At 48.6% G+C, this 19,048-nt stretch overlaps 2 protein-coding genes across 5 annotated transcripts in view; one reads left to right on the top strand and one right to left on the bottom strand.

Moving 5' to 3' along the window:
* The first annotated feature begins 556 nt into the window (after nt 1-556).
* LOC147309274 (protein FAM151A-like) lies at nt 557-8,796 on the top strand. Of its 2 annotated transcripts, XM_086271254.1 has the most exons (13): nt 557-1,222; nt 1,380-1,537; nt 3,635-3,775; nt 3,881-4,030; nt 4,100-4,262; nt 4,558-4,615; nt 5,907-5,996; nt 6,150-6,226; nt 6,347-6,483; nt 6,752-6,898; nt 7,632-7,738; nt 7,814-7,993; nt 8,378-8,796. In XM_086271254.1, the coding sequence occupies exons 1-13, from the start codon at nt 1,158-1,160 to the stop codon at nt 8,672-8,674; spliced, it is 1,770 nt and encodes a 589-aa protein (XP_086127380.1). In that variant the 5' UTR covers nt 557-1,157; the 3' UTR covers nt 8,675-8,796. The 2 variants fall into 2 exon arrangements, with proteins under 2 accessions (XP_086127380.1, XP_086127381.1); XM_086271255.1 differs by lacking the exon at nt 557-1,222 and having other exon boundaries at nt 1,418-1,537; nt 3,347-3,775; nt 8,378-8,794.
* Nucleotides 8,797-9,054: 258 nt separating this feature from the next.
* The window catches only part of LOC147309273 (acyl-coenzyme A thioesterase 11-like), an 11,313-nt gene continuing 1,319 nt past the window's right edge, over nt 9,055-19,048 (bottom strand). For 2 of the 3 annotated variants that reach the window (XM_086271256.1, XM_086271257.1), the window contains 10 exons: nt 17,897-17,958; nt 17,577-17,696; nt 17,349-17,487; nt 16,376-16,431; nt 16,197-16,263; nt 12,003-12,086; nt 11,797-11,930; nt 9,887-10,054; nt 9,687-9,813; nt 9,055-9,614 (listed from right to left, as the gene is read on the bottom strand). In XM_086271256.1, coding sequence (XP_086127382.1) covers nt 9,486-9,614; nt 9,687-9,813; nt 9,887-10,054; nt 11,797-11,930; nt 12,003-12,086; nt 16,197-16,263; nt 16,376-16,431; nt 17,349-17,487; nt 17,577-17,696; nt 17,897-17,958 — 1,086 coding nt within the window. In that variant the 3' untranslated portion in view covers nt 9,055-9,485. The remainder of the gene's footprint in view (nt 9,615-9,686; nt 9,814-9,886; nt 10,055-11,796; nt 11,931-12,002; nt 12,087-16,196; nt 16,264-16,375; nt 16,432-17,348; nt 17,488-17,576; nt 17,697-17,896; nt 17,959-19,048) is intronic. The other variant, XM_086271258.1, reaches the window with a different exon arrangement.

Raw genomic sequence — 19,048 nt, 5'->3', positions numbered from 1 at the left:
CGATACCATAAATTTGGATATCTGCCGATACTGATATGAATCCGATATAGTGTTTTTAATCAATAAAACTGTTTTTTAATATCTTGCTGCATTTTGTATAAGTTCATACTCAAGTTTAAATAACCAACAACACTAAAGCTATTCTGTTAGACCTGTATGCAAAAAATATTTCATAGTTCAGCAACACTGATCAATCTAATAAACTTAAACCTGCTCCATCCTCCCTATTCTGGCATTTTAAAGAGTACTTAGCTTAAGCAACCTCACTAACAGGGTGCCAACTCCCAGTAACAAAAAAAATGTATTGATGCAATGTTGAACATTATTACACAGGAGAAACCAACTACAGTAAAATAATGACACCGTGACGTCTCTGCCTTTGTAAACAGAGGGACAGTAACTGCGTGTAAACCTGCAGACAGTCAGATTAACAGTATTTCGTCTCTATCTGCCATTCATCTCATGTAAACAATAACGTGGCCACAGCGTGACGTGAAAAAAGGCGCATACCTTTGACGTTGCGTGACAAACTCTGTATTCCTCGTCCACACGTAAACACAAAGGGTTTTAAAAAATCCCAGTTTTCTGTGAAAACGCCGTTTACGTGGACGAAACAGCTGCGTGTTCAGAAACACCCGTGTAGGTGCGGACGCAGCGTAAAAGAGTTAGTAGTTTATTTTCTTACTGCCTGTAATTTATTGCAGATTACTTGTATTTGCAAACATTTTTCTTGTAAAACAAAGGGGGCGCAGCAGAAAAAGTTTGGGAACCAGTGCTGTAACTATGAGACAGATGGCTGACACACGAACCTGTGGGAAGTAACATGTTTGTAGAAATGTGAAAATGTTCATGCCATAATCCCTCCCATGTTTCCGTGTGGCACTGTGGAGTAATGCACAATTCTTCCAAACACGGACAAAATATGTAGAGGGAGATTTGTTACAAGGTGTGTTGTAATCCCAGAACAGTGAAGATTACATAACAGAAGAGCTTCACAGCTCGTCAGGCAGCAAGTGGACACTGAAGAGTGTGTGCGCCTTATCAGAAGGAAAACTGTTCTCTGCACCTGAGATAAAGGATCGTATAAAAGAAGAGCGAGCGCTCCCTGAGGTCTCCGACTTCTTAGACATTTGAACCTAGACAGGAGACGTGTGAGAATGGCAGGAGAGGACAAAAGGAGAGATGAACGAACTGCTGGAGGATCAGAAGGAAAGCAAAACAGGTTGGAGACAAATCAGTTGCTCTTTAATAAAATGGATGAAGCAGCATGTACACTTGTGAGACATGCATGTGTGAGGTCAGGTAAACCTCTACAACATGCTGAAATGCTGCTTCTAACACAGAATAGACCGACGAGCATTAATCGTGTATCCCCACAGGATGGAGCCCGAGGCTGACGACCAGCGAGTGGAGCGAGGCCCAAAGAAGCGTGGCGTGCTGCCCAAACGACTGCTGATAATGTCGTCTGTGGCTGTTGTGCTCATCGTGCTGCTGACTGTCATCGTTGTACCTGTTGTGCTGCTCACTAAGACGCCAGGTACATTTTTACAATATGTACGATTTATATGATAAAACAATGATGCAACTTTGTTTATGATCCAGATGATGAAACATACCTGAGTAAATGTATTTATTACTCATCACCAGAGGTACATTTCACAGTACTTTGTACTTATATACTGTATTATATACAACTGCAATAATATCAGAGTCCAGCTGGAGCTGGTTGCAGCACCTGTGGCCTTCAAAGCATTTTCTCTGCATTGGATCTGAGCAGCACGGTGGCACGGTGGTTGCCGCACAGCAAGAAGGTCCTGAGTTCAATTCCACCATCAGGCCGGGGTCTTTCTGTGCAGAGTGTGCATGTTCTCCCCGTGTTTGCGTGGGTTCCCTCCGGGTACTCCGGCTTCCTCCCACCGTCCAAAGACATGCAGCTTGTGGGGATAGGTTAATTGGATAATACAAATTGCCACTAGGTTTGAATGTGCGAGTGAATGTGAGTGTGAATGGTTGTCTGTCCCTGTGTGTTGGCCCTGCGACAGACTGGCGACCTGTCCAGGGTGTACCCCGCCTCTAGCCCTATGACAGGTGGGATAGGCTCCAGCGCCCCCCGCGACCCTGAAAAGGATAAGCGGAAGCAAATGGACGGATGGATGGATGGATCTGAACAACAGTCAAATCTGAGCAGACGTGCCAAAGCTTTGTTTCTTGTTTTCTGTTTGCACCATAGTTCTTCCAAATGTTTCAGTTCAGGATTTTTTAACTGCTGTCATGTACACCATCAGTAAACTGTGACATTACTGCTTTTACCTAACCTAATCATCACCACGTTTCACTGTAAAGACCAGGGCGCTGCTTTAGTTGGATGAGCAGGCGACCACGTGCAGCACGGTTTGAGTCCGACCTGCGGCCCTTTGCTGCGTGTGTCCCCCTCCTTCCTCTTCACCGTGTCTGTCTAATAAGGCCAAACACAGACTGTAGGCTTAGCCGTGGTTCTGAAAGTCGAATGGAAGCTCAAAGTGCACGACTGGCAGTGTTGTGACATACATACCTACTGCATGTAGAGTTCACCTGAGTGTACAGCGACAGTAAGATGTCTTTGCACAGGTGAAACAGCCCACAGTGTTGCAGGGTTTCACAGGGTGCTGCAGCCTCCAGCAGTGTGCCTTCTCCAAACGTAACACTTAAATACTCGCTGTGTCAGCATCACAACTTTATATTGCTGCTGCTAAAATCAGTGATTACAGTGATCAAAGTTCATTTGATATCATACTGCAGCTCATTGCAATGCCATGATGCATGAGTGCTCATCATTTGGCTTCTGGTCTTATGACAGGACCATAGTCATGTGGACAAAAAGTACACGGCTGCTTTGAACTGTGTGACTTTTGAATCAACTGACATGAAATGTGTAACAAAGATAATGTTACACGATGTGTTTTGTGCCGTTAGACCTTGGTCTCTTTGAGTAATATGTGACAGTAGCTTCTTTAAAAAAGACACTAAGAAAAAAGCATTCAGAGTCAGAACCAGACACGGAGAAGCTGCATTCAGCTTTTATGCTCCTTATATCTGGAACAAACTCCCAGAAAGCCTCAGATCAGCTGAAACACTCAGTTTATTTAAATCCAGGTTGAAGACTCACCTGTTCTCAGCTGCATTTGAATAAAGCACCAAATCCACACTTTAAGCTTAAATTTCAAAACTAACATTTAACTACTGATTTTATCTGTTTTGATTTTATATACTGTTTTGTTTGTTTGTTTGTTTGTTTGTTTGTTTGCTTGTTTTAATCAATTTTAAATCATGCTTTTTATTTGTTCTTGTTTCTAATGTCTCTGTAAAGCACTTTGAATCACCTTGTTGTTGAATTGTGCTATACAAATAAACTTGCCTTGCCTTCATGAGTATCTGCAACCTTCTTTAAAAGCCAAATCCCATCTGTCTCGCTTCAGCTGACAGAATCTTTAAGCTGAAGAAATGAATGAACTTTAAACAAGCTGCTCTCCCAACAAAGAGCAGCCTCCCCAAACACACCGTCGGCTGTTTTAGCTGAAAGCTCCCAGTTCTGCTGTGACAGGGACTACGTACCTATGACTCCGTCACTGTCTTGCTGTCCAATCGTGTTCCTCAGCTCCGTCTTCTGCCTCGTTCTCTGGTGGAGACATGCTGGAGTACTTGGTGCAGACGGGGAACATCAGTGAAGCGGACGGCCTTTTGGCTACGTGGTTTCACCGAGCCAACAGCAAGGAGGACATGTACAAAGCGCTCATGGGTAAAAACACTCACACAGACAACACTGCATTATTTGATGGTGTCGGTGCCTGAACCTACAGTCAGGTACAGACAAAACAAGCACCGCCTCCTGTCATCTTTCCAGGTGACACCATGATCTTGGAAGCTGACGTCACTCTCATGGGTTATGGGACCCCTGATGAAAAGCCAGTGCCGATCATGGCACACCCTCCCGACATATATAGTGACAACACTCTCGACGAATGGTTAGATGCTGTACTGGCTTCTGGAAAAGGTACAGATCAGAACTGTTTCCACAGAAAGTCCATCTGATCACAGTTTTTAAAGGCGTGTTCGTTTGCAGGCATCAAGTTGGACTTTAAGGCTCTGGAATCAGTGGGTTTGTCACTGGACCTGCTTAAACAAAAGGAAAGCAACAAGGGAATAAACAGACCTGTGTGGCTGAATGCAGACATCCTCAGAGGCCCCAACGTCCCAAGCTTTGTAGCTCCAGTCAATGGAAGCAGGTAGACCGGACACAGACCCTTGGACAGAGTTCAGAATTAGGAAGGGAAAATGTCTAACATCTAAAGACTGATCGGGAGGTTGGTGGTTCGATCCCTGGATCCTCCAGTCTGCATGCCAAGTGTCCCTGGGCATGATACTAGCCCCAGGTCGCTCTCCGATCTCAGCACGAATGTAGTTAGGAAGCACTAAAAAGCTTAGAAGAAAGTGACTGGGTGAGTGTGGTGTGGAGACTTGGGAGAGCAGGAAAGTGCTACGTAAGAATCAGTCCATGTTTATGTCTCCCTCTTTTTTCAGGTTTTTGGAACTCATTCAGGACAAGTTTCCAGATGTGACTTTGTCTCCTGGGTGGAAGGTATGGCACGCTCGCAGTAAGAACCCCATTGAACCATTATACCAGGCATGTGACGAGGTTCTGGGAATGTTCCTGTCAGAAACAGGAAGAGACTCAAGGAATCCTGAACTGACATTTATGAGAGAATTCAAAGCTGGAAGAAGAACTTTGAGCTTCAAAAAGATCCTTTGAGCTAAAGTAGACAAAACAGCTTTTATGTTCCTGTGATCCCTAAAATTAAAGACAGTTGAATTAATGTTGACATGCATCACCCATCAAGAGTTTGGACACCTTCTCATTTCATGGTTCTCTTTATTTCTACTACTTTCTACACTGTAGATACTGAAGACATCAAAGCAAGATATATGGAATTATGTAGCAAAGAAAACAATGATAACTCTAAAATACATTTAGAGTCCTGTGAGTAGCCGCCCTTTGTTTTGTTGACAGAGCTGCGGCCTTCTCTCAGCTTCATGATGTCGTCACCTGAGATGGTTTCACCTCACAGGTGAGCCTGTCAGGGTTCATTGGTGGTGTTGGGACCATCAGTCGTGTTGTGCAGAAGTCAGGGCTGTTAGCTGTGTACCAACCTATTTGACAACTGTTGAAATTCATATTATGGCAACAACCAATGAGCTAAGTAAAGAGAAACAACAGCCCATCATTACTGTAAGAGCTGAAGGTCAGTCAGTCGGAAACTTTGAATGTGTCCCCAAGTGCAGTCAGAAAAACCATCAAGACTACGATGAAACTGTCTGACATGAGGACGCCCCAGGAAAGGAAGACCAGGAGTCCCTCTGCTGCTGAGGATACAATCATCCGAGTCACCAGCCTCAGAAATCACAAGTTAACAGCAGCTCAGATTAGAGCCCAGATAGATGTCACACAGAGTAGAGACACATCTGAGTAGAGTAGAGACTGTACAAATCAGGCCTTTATGGTCAAATAGCTGCTGAGAAACCACGACTAAGGAAAAGCAACAAGCAGAGATTTGTTTGGGCCAAGAAACACAAGATGAGTCCAAATTGGAGAACTTTGGTTCCACTTTGTGAACGATGGTCTCTACATGCACGGTTCCCACTGTGAAGCATGGGGTTGATGGTTTGCTGGTGTGGGGGGCTTTACTGGTGACACTGGTGGAGATTTATTTAAACTGAAGGCACACTGACCCAGCATGGCTACCACAGCATCCTGCAGCAACATGCCATCCCATCATGGAGAGTGATGGAGGCCTGGCCTCCACAGTGGAGATGGTAAACACATGGTTTATATTTTTGACTGAATAACAGCTGTATGTGCTTTATTTCTTTAGGTCCTCTATATTCACCAGCTCACAAACGAAACCTACTCCAGAGCCACGGTGGAAGAAATGTACAACATGATCAAAGACGTACCTCAAAGGGTAAGTGTGAATCCAGGTTTCAGTGGTCCCAGTTCAACACGCTCCCATCCCAACACGCCTGGGACAAATCGTCGGTGTGTTGCGTGCTGGGATGAGAACGCTCTGAGGTGTCGGAGAACGGCAGAGCTGACTGGTCAACGTTTCGTCTCTTAGGTGACGTTCCCAGTCCACGCCATGCTGGTTCGCAGCGGCTGGCAGCACCTGAGCTGGCTCCTCAACCAGTCACCACGGTAACAGATAACTTCCACGTTTACTATGGCAATGACTGGAAATCTGCTAATCAAACCAGTAACTGGGGGCTGCTCGCTGCCCATGAGCGCCACAGACTGACTGTCATGTTTTGTGTCTAGGTTCAGCCTGACTTTGTGGCAGGGCTCTGTTAACCCCAGCGTCAGCGACCTGCTGTTTGTCCGTGACAACACCCACCCGTGGCAAGTCTACTATGACATATATGAACCCACGCTGTCAGAATTTAAGCAGGCTGTAGGTGAGGAGCGTTCATATGGAGCAGACTTACACAGACTATGTTTGGGTAAAATAATAATTGTGTGTGTGTGATTTATTCAAATCAACAGATTTGTTTTCAGTGAGTTCTGACTGTTGTTGAAGACTAAAGAAAAACATTATTAGAAAACTACATGAAAAATCATTGGAAACTGAACCTTCTGCTCATTGTGTGCATTTGTTTAAGCTTCTTCTGAGATGAAGAGTTTGCTTCTGTTTAGTTCTTCCTGGTTCATTGTGTGTGTTCACAGGTAAGCAGGACAGCGTGAGGAGGTTCTATCCTGGAGGAGATCTGATGGAGTTTCTCCACCCAGGTTACAGCTCAGACCTCATGAACCGCCTGGCTGTGCCTTTGCTCCCCGTCACCGGCCGGGCCTCCCTGCTCCGTCAGCTTTCAGGCAGGTTTTACACCTCAGGGTTTATAACCTGATTTTAACGGGCCAGACTGAAACGCCCGGGCAAAGCACGCTCTCAAAGTTGTACTTTACATATGCTAGCGACATCTGGTGGTAACATCATGAATGACAGCGGGGCACTGTCGCCAGAAACACCAAGAAACTGCCTCATTTGTGCCACGAAGCATTCAGAGATCCCTCGTGAGTTTTTTCTCAAGGTATTTTTAAAGTGAACTTGCTGTATGCACTGAAGTCATGTGGCAGCTGAACCTTTCGTTCACATCGGTCATCAGGATGATGTTCTTAGTGACTCTTGGTGGCAGAAAAGCTGATGTCCTGGGATTTTGACCGTTACAGTAACAATTGTGAAAAACGCAAACTATCTGTTGTTTTGGTAGAAATGAAAGCGCCAGAAGTGTTCACAGCTGTGCTGAGCAGAGAATACAGAGCACAGCTGCTTGATCAGAAATCAGTGTTTGAAGCCGCAGTGGACCGAGGCGGCGTGTTGGACAACGGGGAAGTGACTGCTGCAGAGGTGCGGCTAACATTTGGCCCTTTGAGTATCAGTCGTGGTCACAGCCTGTCCGTCCCTTCACAGCTGCGGTCTCCTCATCACCTCATGATAATGCAGCATGTCACAGATCAGCTGTTCATCCTGATGATGTCAAACTGTAAACCTGCACATGCTGCTGTCGCACCACCTTAAAGTCACACTGATACTCTGTTTCACTAACAGGTGGGGGCAGCGGGATGCTGGTCGTTCGTGTGACCTCTGACAGCAGTCGACCTGGAGTCCTTCTGGTAGAAGGTTCTGGAAGGAGCTCAGAGCTCCTCACACTGCAGGTATATCTGTAGATCACCAGCCAACCACCAGCCAGGTTACATTTTTATTAAGGCCAATCATGTGTGTGTTCTCAGGATGTTATTCAGACCCTTGGGCAGGCTGCTGATACCTCCTGGGGAATTTACCTGAGGGTCCAGAGTCAGCAGCTGCTGGAGGCTTCTCTTAACCTGCTGCAGTCAGCCTACGGGGCCGACGAGCTCCACAGGCCTGTGTGGATCAGCATGGAGGGCTTACAGAGCAGCGACAGCACAGCAGTAAGCACATCTGATCCCCCCGAAGCAGTGTCTGCAGACAATACGTTAATAAAGAACAGAGCAGACGCATGTCACGTTTAACACACCTGGCTGGAAATCCATCCAACTAGAATCGAGCAGGTGTAAATGTTGGAGCCTCCTCGAGGGTCCACCCTGGCTGGGAAACTATCACACCCCCACAGAGAGAACAGTTGTATAAGCTGCATGTTTGTCAGACGGTCCCCAAGCAAATGCAATCCTCTGTTCGTCATGAAGGCTTTTTAGCTGCTCAGGCTTGGTCAGCCAAGCTCAAGTTCACTCCAACAATGTCCAGTGCCGATCCAGTTAGACGATGGAAACGTGTCATTTTAGGCTGTTTCATAGTCGTCCTTCTCTTTGCTCCAGGTCTTTGTGTCCACAGTCGAGCGCCTGTTTCCATACGTCACTGTAGTCCTGGCTGAGCACAGATGGCCTCCTCGGATCCCAGCGGCGGTGTCACAGAGGGTGGCTCTACACCTGAATGCAGCCTCGCTGCCCACGGGGCAGGAGCAGCTTTATGCTTTACTGGGAATGATGGACAAATACGACTTTATAATTGAGGTGGACACAAAGAAAGGTGGTGCAGCTGTCACTGTGGTGAAGGAGCTCCGTGCACAGCGTGCAGGCAGAGCAAGCAGAAGCCTGTATATTCTACCTCAGTGATCAGAGCACGTGTGGGCTGAGAGCAGGTTTAAATGTGCTTTTATAGTCACCACAGAGTCTCAGTGTGTATAGAAATGCTGCTGCTTTGGGTTGCTGAAGTTAACATCATTATACTGTATATATATGATTCAATGATTATTATAAAATTCATAATAAATTCTATTAAAGGAACCAAGTCCAAAACCAGAATTAGCCTCTTAGCCTGTGTGAGCCTGTCCGAGGTTTGTGATTCAGCAGCAGCTGAACACGTATGAAACACTCTCCTGCTGCAGCTAACATTTCACATGCAGCCCGCCTCTCTTACTGACTGCAGCACTGCATTATTTGCATCCATAAATGTGTCTTTAAAGTGTCACAGGTGGCATCAGTGCTCTCAGAGGCTCACTTGGTACTTTTAATGCTGATTTTTGAACGTTTACAACAAAGAAAATCATCCATCACTCGATTAAAACAAGGAAAAATACAACACAGCACTTTATTGTAGTTCAGTGGAAAAAGTGAATATTCATGTTTTAAACCAGCACGTCATGTTGAACTGCAGCAAACAGTTATAGTGTTAAAATGAACCTGCATTAAGTACAAGCCCACACCTGTACAGCTGTTACAGTCATGTACCTTTAACCTACAAACATGAACAGCAGCTCAGTCACTGACACAGCGGCTGATTTTACTTAACACGTCGATTGTTACTGCTGACCTTTGTATCAATCCATGAAATGATCATAAAGTCTTCCCGCCACATAAACCAAGCAGGCTGTCCCCACAGTAGCGTCTGGTGCTGAGGAGAGCCTCGGACAGGCTGCTGCCACTGTCACAGTCTGTTCCTGGTCAAGTACTGGCTGCAGGAGCAGAAGGTGTGGTAGAAAGAGGAGGACAGGCCGGCAATATCTGTGGAGATGTAGGGAAGGACCTCCGGAGACGCCTGGTTAAAGTAGCTGATCTGAAAGAAAGACAACATACTAATAACAGCCAGCTGTGATAAGAGCACATGTACGACTGCTGCTTTTCTCACCAGGGACTTGTTGTCTTTGGTCTCCAGTATGGTGAATCCAGCACACAGAACCTCTCCTCTGTTATAGCCTTCAGTGGGAGGGTGAGTGGGCAGGGACACGGAGCGCAGGGCGATGACATACGGGTCTCTGAAGGAAAACAGAAAGGGAACGCATCAGGAAACCCTGCAGGACACAGGTGGATGGATCTGGCTCTACTGACCCGCTGCCACATGGCTTCCTTTTGGAGGCCAACAGGATGAAGTCCTGGAGAATCCCTTTTGCCTGATTGGCTGCAGTGGGAGATCCCATCGCGCCATGACGCACCGATGGAGTCACCACACGATATATGAAGTCATCGTTGTCGACCAGCTGAATCAGCTCGCACTTCCTGTTTGAGGAAACACATACACACTGTTAAAAAGGGGACTGGCAGCACTGTTTAAAGACTAAGCTGCAGTTCACTCCACAGGTATCCACGCAGAGGCAAACAGCTGCTTCTGTGCTTCACCAGCTGAGGGGTGGAGCTCGTGCATAGGGACACTGAAGGGGAAAACTACATAACAAAGGGCTTGGTGATGACATCACCCAGATCTCCACCCATCTCTGCTGCTTATCCTTCTCAGGGTCGCAGGGGGTGGAGCCTATCCTAGCCGTCTTAGAGGCAGGGTACACACTGGACAGGTCGCCAGTCGGTCGCAGGGCTAAACACGAGAGTTTCCAGTTAACCCAACCCACTAACTGCATGTCTTGGACTGTGGAGGAAGCTGGAGGACAGGGGGGAACCCAGGGGGGAACCCAGGGGGACGCAGGGGGAACCCAGGGGGGACGCGGGGGAACCCAGAGGGACGCGGGGGAACCCAGGGGGGAACCCAGGGGGATGCAGGGGGGAACCCAGGGGGACGCGGGGGGAACTCAGGGGGACGCGGGGCGAACCCAGGGGGACGCGGGGGGAACCCAGGGGGGACGCGGGGGGAACCCAGGGGGGACGCAGGGGGAACATGCAAACTCCCCGGCCTGATGCAATGATAGCATATTAGATGGAGTTGTAAATCTAAACTCCACATCACTGCATAAACAGCTCGTGCTCCACCTTACAATCCAACGTATTAAAAACCCTCGCTTGGGGCAGACTCCTGCCGCGACGTTCCACCGGAGAACCACGGCCTCTGAACCATCCATCCAGTCCTTATTAAGGGTCAGACTGTGATGAAGCCAACAGGACTGCATCATCTGCAAAAACAAGGAAGCTGCCCTCCTCACATCAGCTACACTTAGAGATCCTGTTCGTGAATATCACACACAGGATCGGTCACACACCCTCGAGTCCTCCTACTGAGGAGCAGCCACAGCTTTCACTCCATTTCTAAATGGACCGCTGCGATACACCCCACAGACGCCGTCCTGGTACCTGGCTGTCCGAGTCTACAGAGCACTTATAAACCTCTCTCCAGACGTCCTGTGAGGGTGAAGATCTGGTCCGGTGTCCCACAGCCAGGATGGAATGGGGGCCCAGATCTTCTCAACAGTGAGTTAACGCCTCCTTTTCAGCTCTGTGAAAAATAACTTTCCAGGGGAAGCTGAGCACTGCGATACCTCAGTGACCGATCCACAACATCCAGTTATTGTTTTAAAACTGGGATTTCCCACAGTGGTCTGCTCCACCAGCACAGGCCCACGGTGTTGACGGCATCGGAGACAAAGCTCCGCCTCCTCCACAGACGAGGGGAGTTTGGGTTCAAGAGCTGCTCACCACGTTCTTTCCACCACCTGCTGGTCATGAGATCAATGCAAAGCGTAAGGCTGCAAATCTAAGCAGCTAGGATGAGCTTCATCTGCAGGCTGGCTCGGCTGGGGGAGAGCCACCGTTCCCCTTTTATGTAAACGTGAGAATAAAGAGACAGACAGGCCCTCACAGCTAATGTCACTTTAACCTTAACATGTCAGCCTCAGTGCAAAGTGAGCAGCATGAACCTAAACCACACGTCGCTTATTTTTAACCCTGAACCTCAGAAAAGTCCATCATTGGAATCGGAGAACAATACCGAGGCAGCGAGTCGAAACAGGCCGCGCACAGAAACCGCTGAACTTGACTCGTAGCAACGGGCAAACAGACGAGTCCCAGAGTCTTACTTGTAATGCGAGTCCCAGCTCGGCCTGTTGCTCAGCTCGGCGAGTAAATCAAAGGCTCTGTGAGCAGGAACGTCCACCTCACATTCAATCTTGAAACTCAGCATGGACTTCTGCTCCAGGGTGTAAAGCTGAACCTGTGAACACAACATAAAGCGCCGATGGGCAGACTCACACAAACAAACAGCTCATTAGTGAGACGCACATACCTGGTCCTTCTCACAGCTCAGGCGCCAGCTGCTTCTGGCTGCCAGCATCTTCAGAGCTGAGACGTTGTTAAAGCTCAGATACACCTGGAAGCACAAACACAGGAACCACAAACTCATCTCCAGAGCTCAGCGTTAGCAGGCCGCCTCCCGCCATTCAAATACTACTTATTATATATGAATCAGCGCCGTCTAACAGTGTAAGTATTAAGGGTGCAAAATGAAGACAAACTGCTGCAGCACTATTTCTCATCTGCAGTGAAGGTGAAGCACAGCGGTGCGACACGTCGGCCTGTCAGAGGTTCAGTCGACTAAATCAGTCTGCAGGCACGGCGGGAGTCTGACTGTGGCTCAGGTTTGGAGCTAAGTGGGACGACATGAACACGCTGAGGTCTGCTCGGTCAGATCATACAAACTGCAGTGGAACAAATCACTGAACATCCTTTAAGAAAGAAACAGAAATCACGTCCCACAAGTCGTGACGACGCAGCACCGACACACAGCTGAGACGCTGATGTGGGTGAAGAGACTCAGCTGAGAAAACTATTAAAGGTTTACTGTGTCCAGCTCAAGCACAGGCTGTGACAGGATCATCATCAGCTGACGAGCAGCTGTGGAAATCACCTTATTGGTGCAAAAATACTGTTTTATGTCCCGTATGTCCGGTAGATTCAGCTGCAGAAATGAGAACTAATGATGTGTTTGTGACAAGCTGCTAGTAACAAGGTGCCAAGTTGTCTTATTTGTAATACAGTAATACACACATGTATAAGTGCGCATGCGCCAACCAGCGTGCAGCCTGTTACAGTCGCTCCTGCTTTTCTCTTAGTTTAGCTCTTTTTTCTTACGTATTCTTTTTTTTTTCTGACTTGTATTTTCCTCCGTTTTCTATCTCTTACTCAATCATGTGGATTGAGAGAGTTTTTGTTCTTCTGGTGGCCGTGGAACTGTTACTTTTATCATGGAACGGGACCGCGGCACATCTCCTACACGCACGGACTGTTTACTCCAGAGATCAGCTGATCGCCCTGATGCCGGCCGGCTCGCTGGCCAGGCCCGCAGAAGTGCCCGCAGAAGTACCAGCTGAAATTTGGAGGAAAACACATCGGGGATGCAGAGGTCAAGGACAGAAGAGAAGAAAAAAGGTGACGGTGAGACAGCGGAGGCTCGAAGCGAGGAGGAGGTTTAAACCGTGTCTGCCGTCTATCGTGATGGGAAATGTGCGATCGTTGGCAAGTAAAATCGACGAGCTCTCAGCACTGGTACGGAGTCAGAGGGAATACCGAGAGTGTAGCCTGATGTGTTTCACCGAATCATGGCTGCACCAGGTCATTCCCGATGAGAATGCTTCCGTGGAAGGCTTCCACACTGTTCGGGCGGACAGGGACAGCATCGCTAGCGGTAAGCGTAAAGGAGGTGGGCTTGCTGTTTTAGTTAACAACCGGTGGTGTAACCCTGCCAACATAACAATCAAAGAAAGGATTTGTTGCCCGGACACTGAACTGTGTGCTGTTGGACTCAGGCCGTATTATTTACCCAGGGAATTCTCTCACGTCATCTTGGTGGCTGTTTATGTTCCTCCCTCTGCTAACCCCACAGCTGCATGTGACACTATCCACTCTGCCATAGCTCGGCTACAGACTCAGCACCCGAGTGCCTTTATTGTGATCTCGGGTGACTTCAACCATGTATCACTGGACAATACACTACCAACATTCAAACAATATGTGGACTGTCCCACCAGGGGAGAGAAAACTTTAGACTTACTGTATGCTAACGTCAAGGATGCATACAGCTCCTCCTCCCTCCCCCCACTTGGTAGGTCAGATCATAACCTGATTCACCTCACCCCCCGCTATGTGCCAATTGTGAGGAGGGAACCTGTGACCACCAGGACTGTTAGGAGGTGGTCAGAGGAGGCCTTAGCAGAACTACAGGGCTGTTTCGAGGTGACCGACTGGGAAACACTCTGTGAGCCTCACGCCGAGGACATCAATGGGCTTACTGAGTGTATCACAGACTACATAACTTTCTGCACCGACTCCATTGTTCCAGCTCAGACTGTTCATTGTTACCCAAATAACAAGCCGTGGGTGACTAAGGACATCAAAGCCCTCCTCAACAACAAGAAGAGGGCTTTCAGAGGGGGCAACAAAGAGGAGGTGAGGAAGGTCCAGGTGTTACTAAAGGACAAGATCAGAGAGGCTAAGGACAATTACAGGAGGAAGCTGGAGTGGAAACTCCAGCAGAACAGCATGAGAGAGGTGTGGAGGGGCATGAAGACCATCACTGGATTCAGGCCAACCAACAGCAGGGGAGCTGAGGGAGGTGAGAATAGAGCCGACGAGTTGAATCTGTTTTTCAATAGATTCGACACCACAGTGTCTGCTCCCACCCCCACAACCTCACCTGCAGTCAGCCTGGAATCCAGAGCCACACCACTGTGCCAGCCTCTCTCTTCACATGTTGCCTCCTGTGAGATTCCTGACACCCCTCCCCCACCCATCACCTTCACTCAATACCAGGTTGAGATGCAAATGAGGAGACTTCACTCAGGCAAGTCTGCTGGACCAGACGGAGTGAGTCCCCTTGTCCTCAAGGCCTGTGCCCCCCAGCTGTGTGGAGTCTTTCATAAACTGTTTATGCTGAGTCTGAGTCTGCAGAGGGTCCCGGTGATGTGGAAGACATCATGCCTCGTCCCTGTACCAAAGACGCCACGTCCCAGTGGCCCCCAGGATTACAGGCCCGTGGCACTGACCTCCCACATCATGAAGACCCTGGAAAGGCTCATCCTGGACCAGCTGCGACCCATAGTAAGACCACATCTGGATCCCCTTCAGTTCGCTTATCAGCCTCGTCTCGGAACTGAGGACGCCATCATCTACCTGCTCAATCGTGTCTACACCCATCTGGACCAGCCGGCGAGCACTGTGAGGGTCATGTTTTTTGACTTTTCCAGTGCTTTCAGCACCATCAGGCCGACCCTCCTGGGTGATAAGTTAGCAGCGATGCAGGTGGATGCTTCTCTGGTGTCCTGGATTGTTGATTACCTGACAGGAAGACCACAATATGTACGTCTCCCACAGTGTGTGTCTGACAAGGTGATCAGCAACACAGGGGCACCACAGGGGACTGTCCTCTCCCCCTTCCTCTTCACCCTCTACACCACAGACTTCAGCCACTGCACAGAGACCTCCATCTTCAGAAGTTTTCTGATGACTCTGCGGTGGTTGGATGCATCAGCAGGGATGATGAGACAGAGTACCGGGCTGTGGTCGACTCCTTTGTCACGTGGTGTGAGCAGAATCATCTGCAGCTCAACGTGGCAAAGACCAAGGAACTGATCGTGGACTTCAGGAAGACCAGGAAACACTTGACCCCTGTTTCAATCCAGGGGGTCAGTGTTGACATTGTGGAGGACTATAAATACCTTGGAGTACACATTGACAATAAACTGGACTGGGCTAAAAACACCACAGCACTTTACAGGAAGGGCCAGAGTCGTCTCTATTTTTTGAGGCGACTGAGGTCCTTCAACATCTGCCAGAAAATGCTGAGGATTTTCTACGAGACTGTTGTGGCCAGTGCGATCCTCTATGCTGTTGCATGCTGGGGGAGCAGGCTGAGGGTCGCAGATGCCAACAGACTTAATAAACTGATCCGTAAGGCCAGCAATGTTGTGGGGATGGAGCTGGACTCCCTCAAGGTGGTGTCGGAGAGGCGGATGCTGTCCAAGATAAAGACAATGTTGGATAACACCTCCCACCCACTCCATGACATGCTGGTCAGTCACAGGAGCTCGTTCAGTGAGAGACTGAGATTACCGAAAAGCACCACTGAACGACACAGGAAATCATTCCTGCCTGTGGCCATCTCCCTGTACAACGCATCCACTTAACACACTGTTTGCTGCTACAGCTACACATGTTTCTTTTCCAAATATTTATTTATAAGTGACTTATGTATGTATGTATGTATATATATGTATATATTGTACTATTCTTAGTTAGTGTATTGTCTGTCTTCTCTTAATGTTGGTTTAAAATGGAGCACTGTAACAAAAAATAATTTCCCCCAGGGATCAATAAAGTATTCTGATTCTGATTCTGATTCTGATATATAGAGAAAGTTTCTCTCCCGTGAGTCCACGAGGACTAACGTGAGCAGTACAGGTGACGGCGTGGAGCTTCTCCTCACCTGGTTGGTGGGATCCCAGGGAACAGACAGAGGCACCTCCCCCTGCGTGCGGGAAATGATGTACTTCCTAAACACAGAGGAATGCTGCATCAGGATGATGGCACTGTGCACAAAGCTGCACAACAAACGCTGATGTAGCTGCAGAGACGGTGCATTAGGGGCTGTTTGGAGACATGTACCTGTCCAGCCTGATCTTTTTCCTGGCCGTTGCCTCCTGAAACCTCCTTTGTCCTTCCTGTAAATGAGACGGACACACAGGCAGAGGGCACCAGTGTGTAACACAGCGGGCAGATTCCCAGCACCAGTTTATGACCAGTACACCGATCTGTGGCACAAACTGAGTGGAGTGTTATTACTCGGTGTTTGTTCACGCTGATAACGACCCACGACTACAGCGAGGCCGCTCCATCAGACGGATTTATGACCGATAACATGATGTGAAGCTCTGATCGCTGCTCAGCCGTCACGGCTTAATGGTTAATCGAGTGTTTCTGCACCTTCTTTATGACACTCGTGTTTTATCCTACAGGACGATCTCCACAAGCTGCTTCACCACAGATGAAGCGTGAATGAAGCTGACACCAACATTATCCTGTCAATCTACTGCTCCACACTTTAACCCCACCAGCACACACTCCCCTGACCGAGCTTTCCTGCAGGTGTATAATGTGGAACAATCATAGTAATGCTGTATTTACATGATTTCAACATTTGAATGGAGTTCATAATAACAGCGTTCACAGTGACGGGGCATGTGGACGTGCTCAGGCCTGTGAGCCACGGACGCTGTGACGCTTCCACCAGAAACAAAGGAAGGAAAACGCACGCAGAGGCCATGTTTCCTGCTGCGCAGTCATCCATCCATCAGCACCACGGGCGGTGCAAAAGGCGGACCCAGCTACACTGATGTCACCCACCGCTGCCTCTGAGCTCACCTTGGGTGAAGATCAGCTGTTATCAGGAGTCTGGCTGTGAAACGTTCATAGCTGACACCTTGTTAGCCAATCAGAGTGCGGTTTCATACCACAAATTCTGAAGCAGATTTCATGTCTTTCAGTCAGTATTAGCCAATCACAGACAGCCGCGTCACATCCAGACACTTTATGGATGCAGCACGCTAACGAGCCGTTTGTGAGCGTTAGTTTAACTCACCAGGGGTTCAGGTCGTATCCGTGGTAATGTGCGTGGCTTCCCGCCATCATCGAGCACCTCAAAGGTCATGAAGGCGGAGTTTATGTGTCGGTTAGGCCCCTCCTCATGGTAGGCCTCCGCGCGCACGCCCACCTCCATGCTGCAGTAAGGACACGTGTCAGTATGCAACCAGTGGTTCTGTCTGCTGCACAGCTGCAGTGCTGCGTCTCTGCCAGCGTTCTGGGATACCTGTTTCTGAAGGCGTTGTTCACTATCGCCTTCAGCAGCAATCTGTCTCCAACCTGAGAAGGTCCTCTGAAGGTGAACATGTCGATGGCTCGAAGGGTGGGATGAGCCTGAGACAGACGGCTGCAAGCAGAGAGCACAGAGACAATAGGCCACGACCTCCCACGTGCTCGCCGTGTTCAGGTTACTCACACAGCTGGACAGATCCTTTAATCTGCCACGAGGACTGAACTACACTGATCAGAATGTGGAGGTCAAAGGTCACAATGGTGCATCCTATTTTTAGGTAAAAATATGAAGGAAGGACGTGTTTGTGACTGTACCTGGCAGCGATTGTAGCTACGTTCACCATCCAGGCCATGATCTGCCCTCCAAATGTATTCACCTGGGATTCAAACACAGCAATGATCTGACAGGCAGAAGTCTCAGCGGTACCATCACACACTGATGAACAGTCACATGTAAAACAGCTGGGTGTGTGTAGGATCCATACACACAGGTCAAAGTTAGATGTTTAGACACAAGTTCAGCCATTCGTGTTGTTTCAGAAATCGCTCTGCCCGGGGCTGGGCGCTCAGGTATGTAGCAGCTCAGTCCCGGTGGCTACTTGGCGGGGCCTGGCGCCTGCTGCTCGGTCAGGCCTCTTCCGGGGCGTGGGGGGCCCTCGGGCTCGGTTCACTCTGGCACAGCTGGCTGCCGGCAGAGCCGGCGGGCACGCCACTGCAGCCCCCTCTGGCTTCTGCTCCGTGGCTGCTGGGTGACCCCTCATCTGGGGCTCTCCTCAGCCCTTCCCATGAGGGTGGCACGGATGCCCCTCCGGTGGTCCTCCTTGGGCTCTCGCACTCTGGGGCCTCTGGATGTCTGGGGCCTGGATCTCCTCCATGCCTGCTTCATGCCCTGGGGGGCGGGGCTATGGCTCTCTGCATCCTCTAGCAGACCATTACATGTGGAAACCATTTGAATACAAGCGTGCTGACCCACACAGGTGTGCACTGTCCATAGACACAAACTACACCTTTCTTGGCTGCTACTTCCAAGCACATTGTGCGCTGTCGGTCCTGCTTGCTGCACAACAACATTCAGTATTTAGTATTTACTGCTGTTTACACTTAGCTAGATTAATGTGATGCTGTTGTGTTTAGTATGTTGCTCTGTTTTTTGCTTGTTTTCTCTTTTTTCTCTCAACAGCTGATCCAGGAGATTTTTTTCTCTTCTTTCTCTTTTTAAGTTTCCTTTCTCACTGTCCCTCTCCCCTTTCTTTTCTTTCCTGTCCCTCAGTCATGTCTGTCCCGTCTGTAACAATTGAAAATAAAATTAAATAAATAATAACAACAAAGGTCGATCAAATGGACCAATACGGCAAAGCTGTGATGATCCACTTGGTAAAGTAAATCCATTGGGTCTCCTTGTTGGTCTTCAGACAACAGATCTGGCTAAAGAACCAAATGGGACAGGCAAACGACCAAAACAAAATC

This window comes from Aulonocara sp. 'chitande type north' Nkhata Bay, linkage group LG18 (assembly GCF_057382095.1).
Source record: "Aulonocara sp. 'chitande type north' Nkhata Bay isolate Kocher_YH1m ecotype deep benthic linkage group LG18, A_spYH_male_GT1.1, whole genome shotgun sequence".
In the NCBI taxonomy this organism is placed as follows: Eukaryota; Metazoa; Chordata; class Actinopteri; order Cichliformes; family Cichlidae; genus Aulonocara; species Aulonocara sp. 'chitande type north' Nkhata Bay.
Note: the sequence above shows the minus strand (reverse complement) of the source record. Positions and strands in the feature narration are given on the sequence as shown.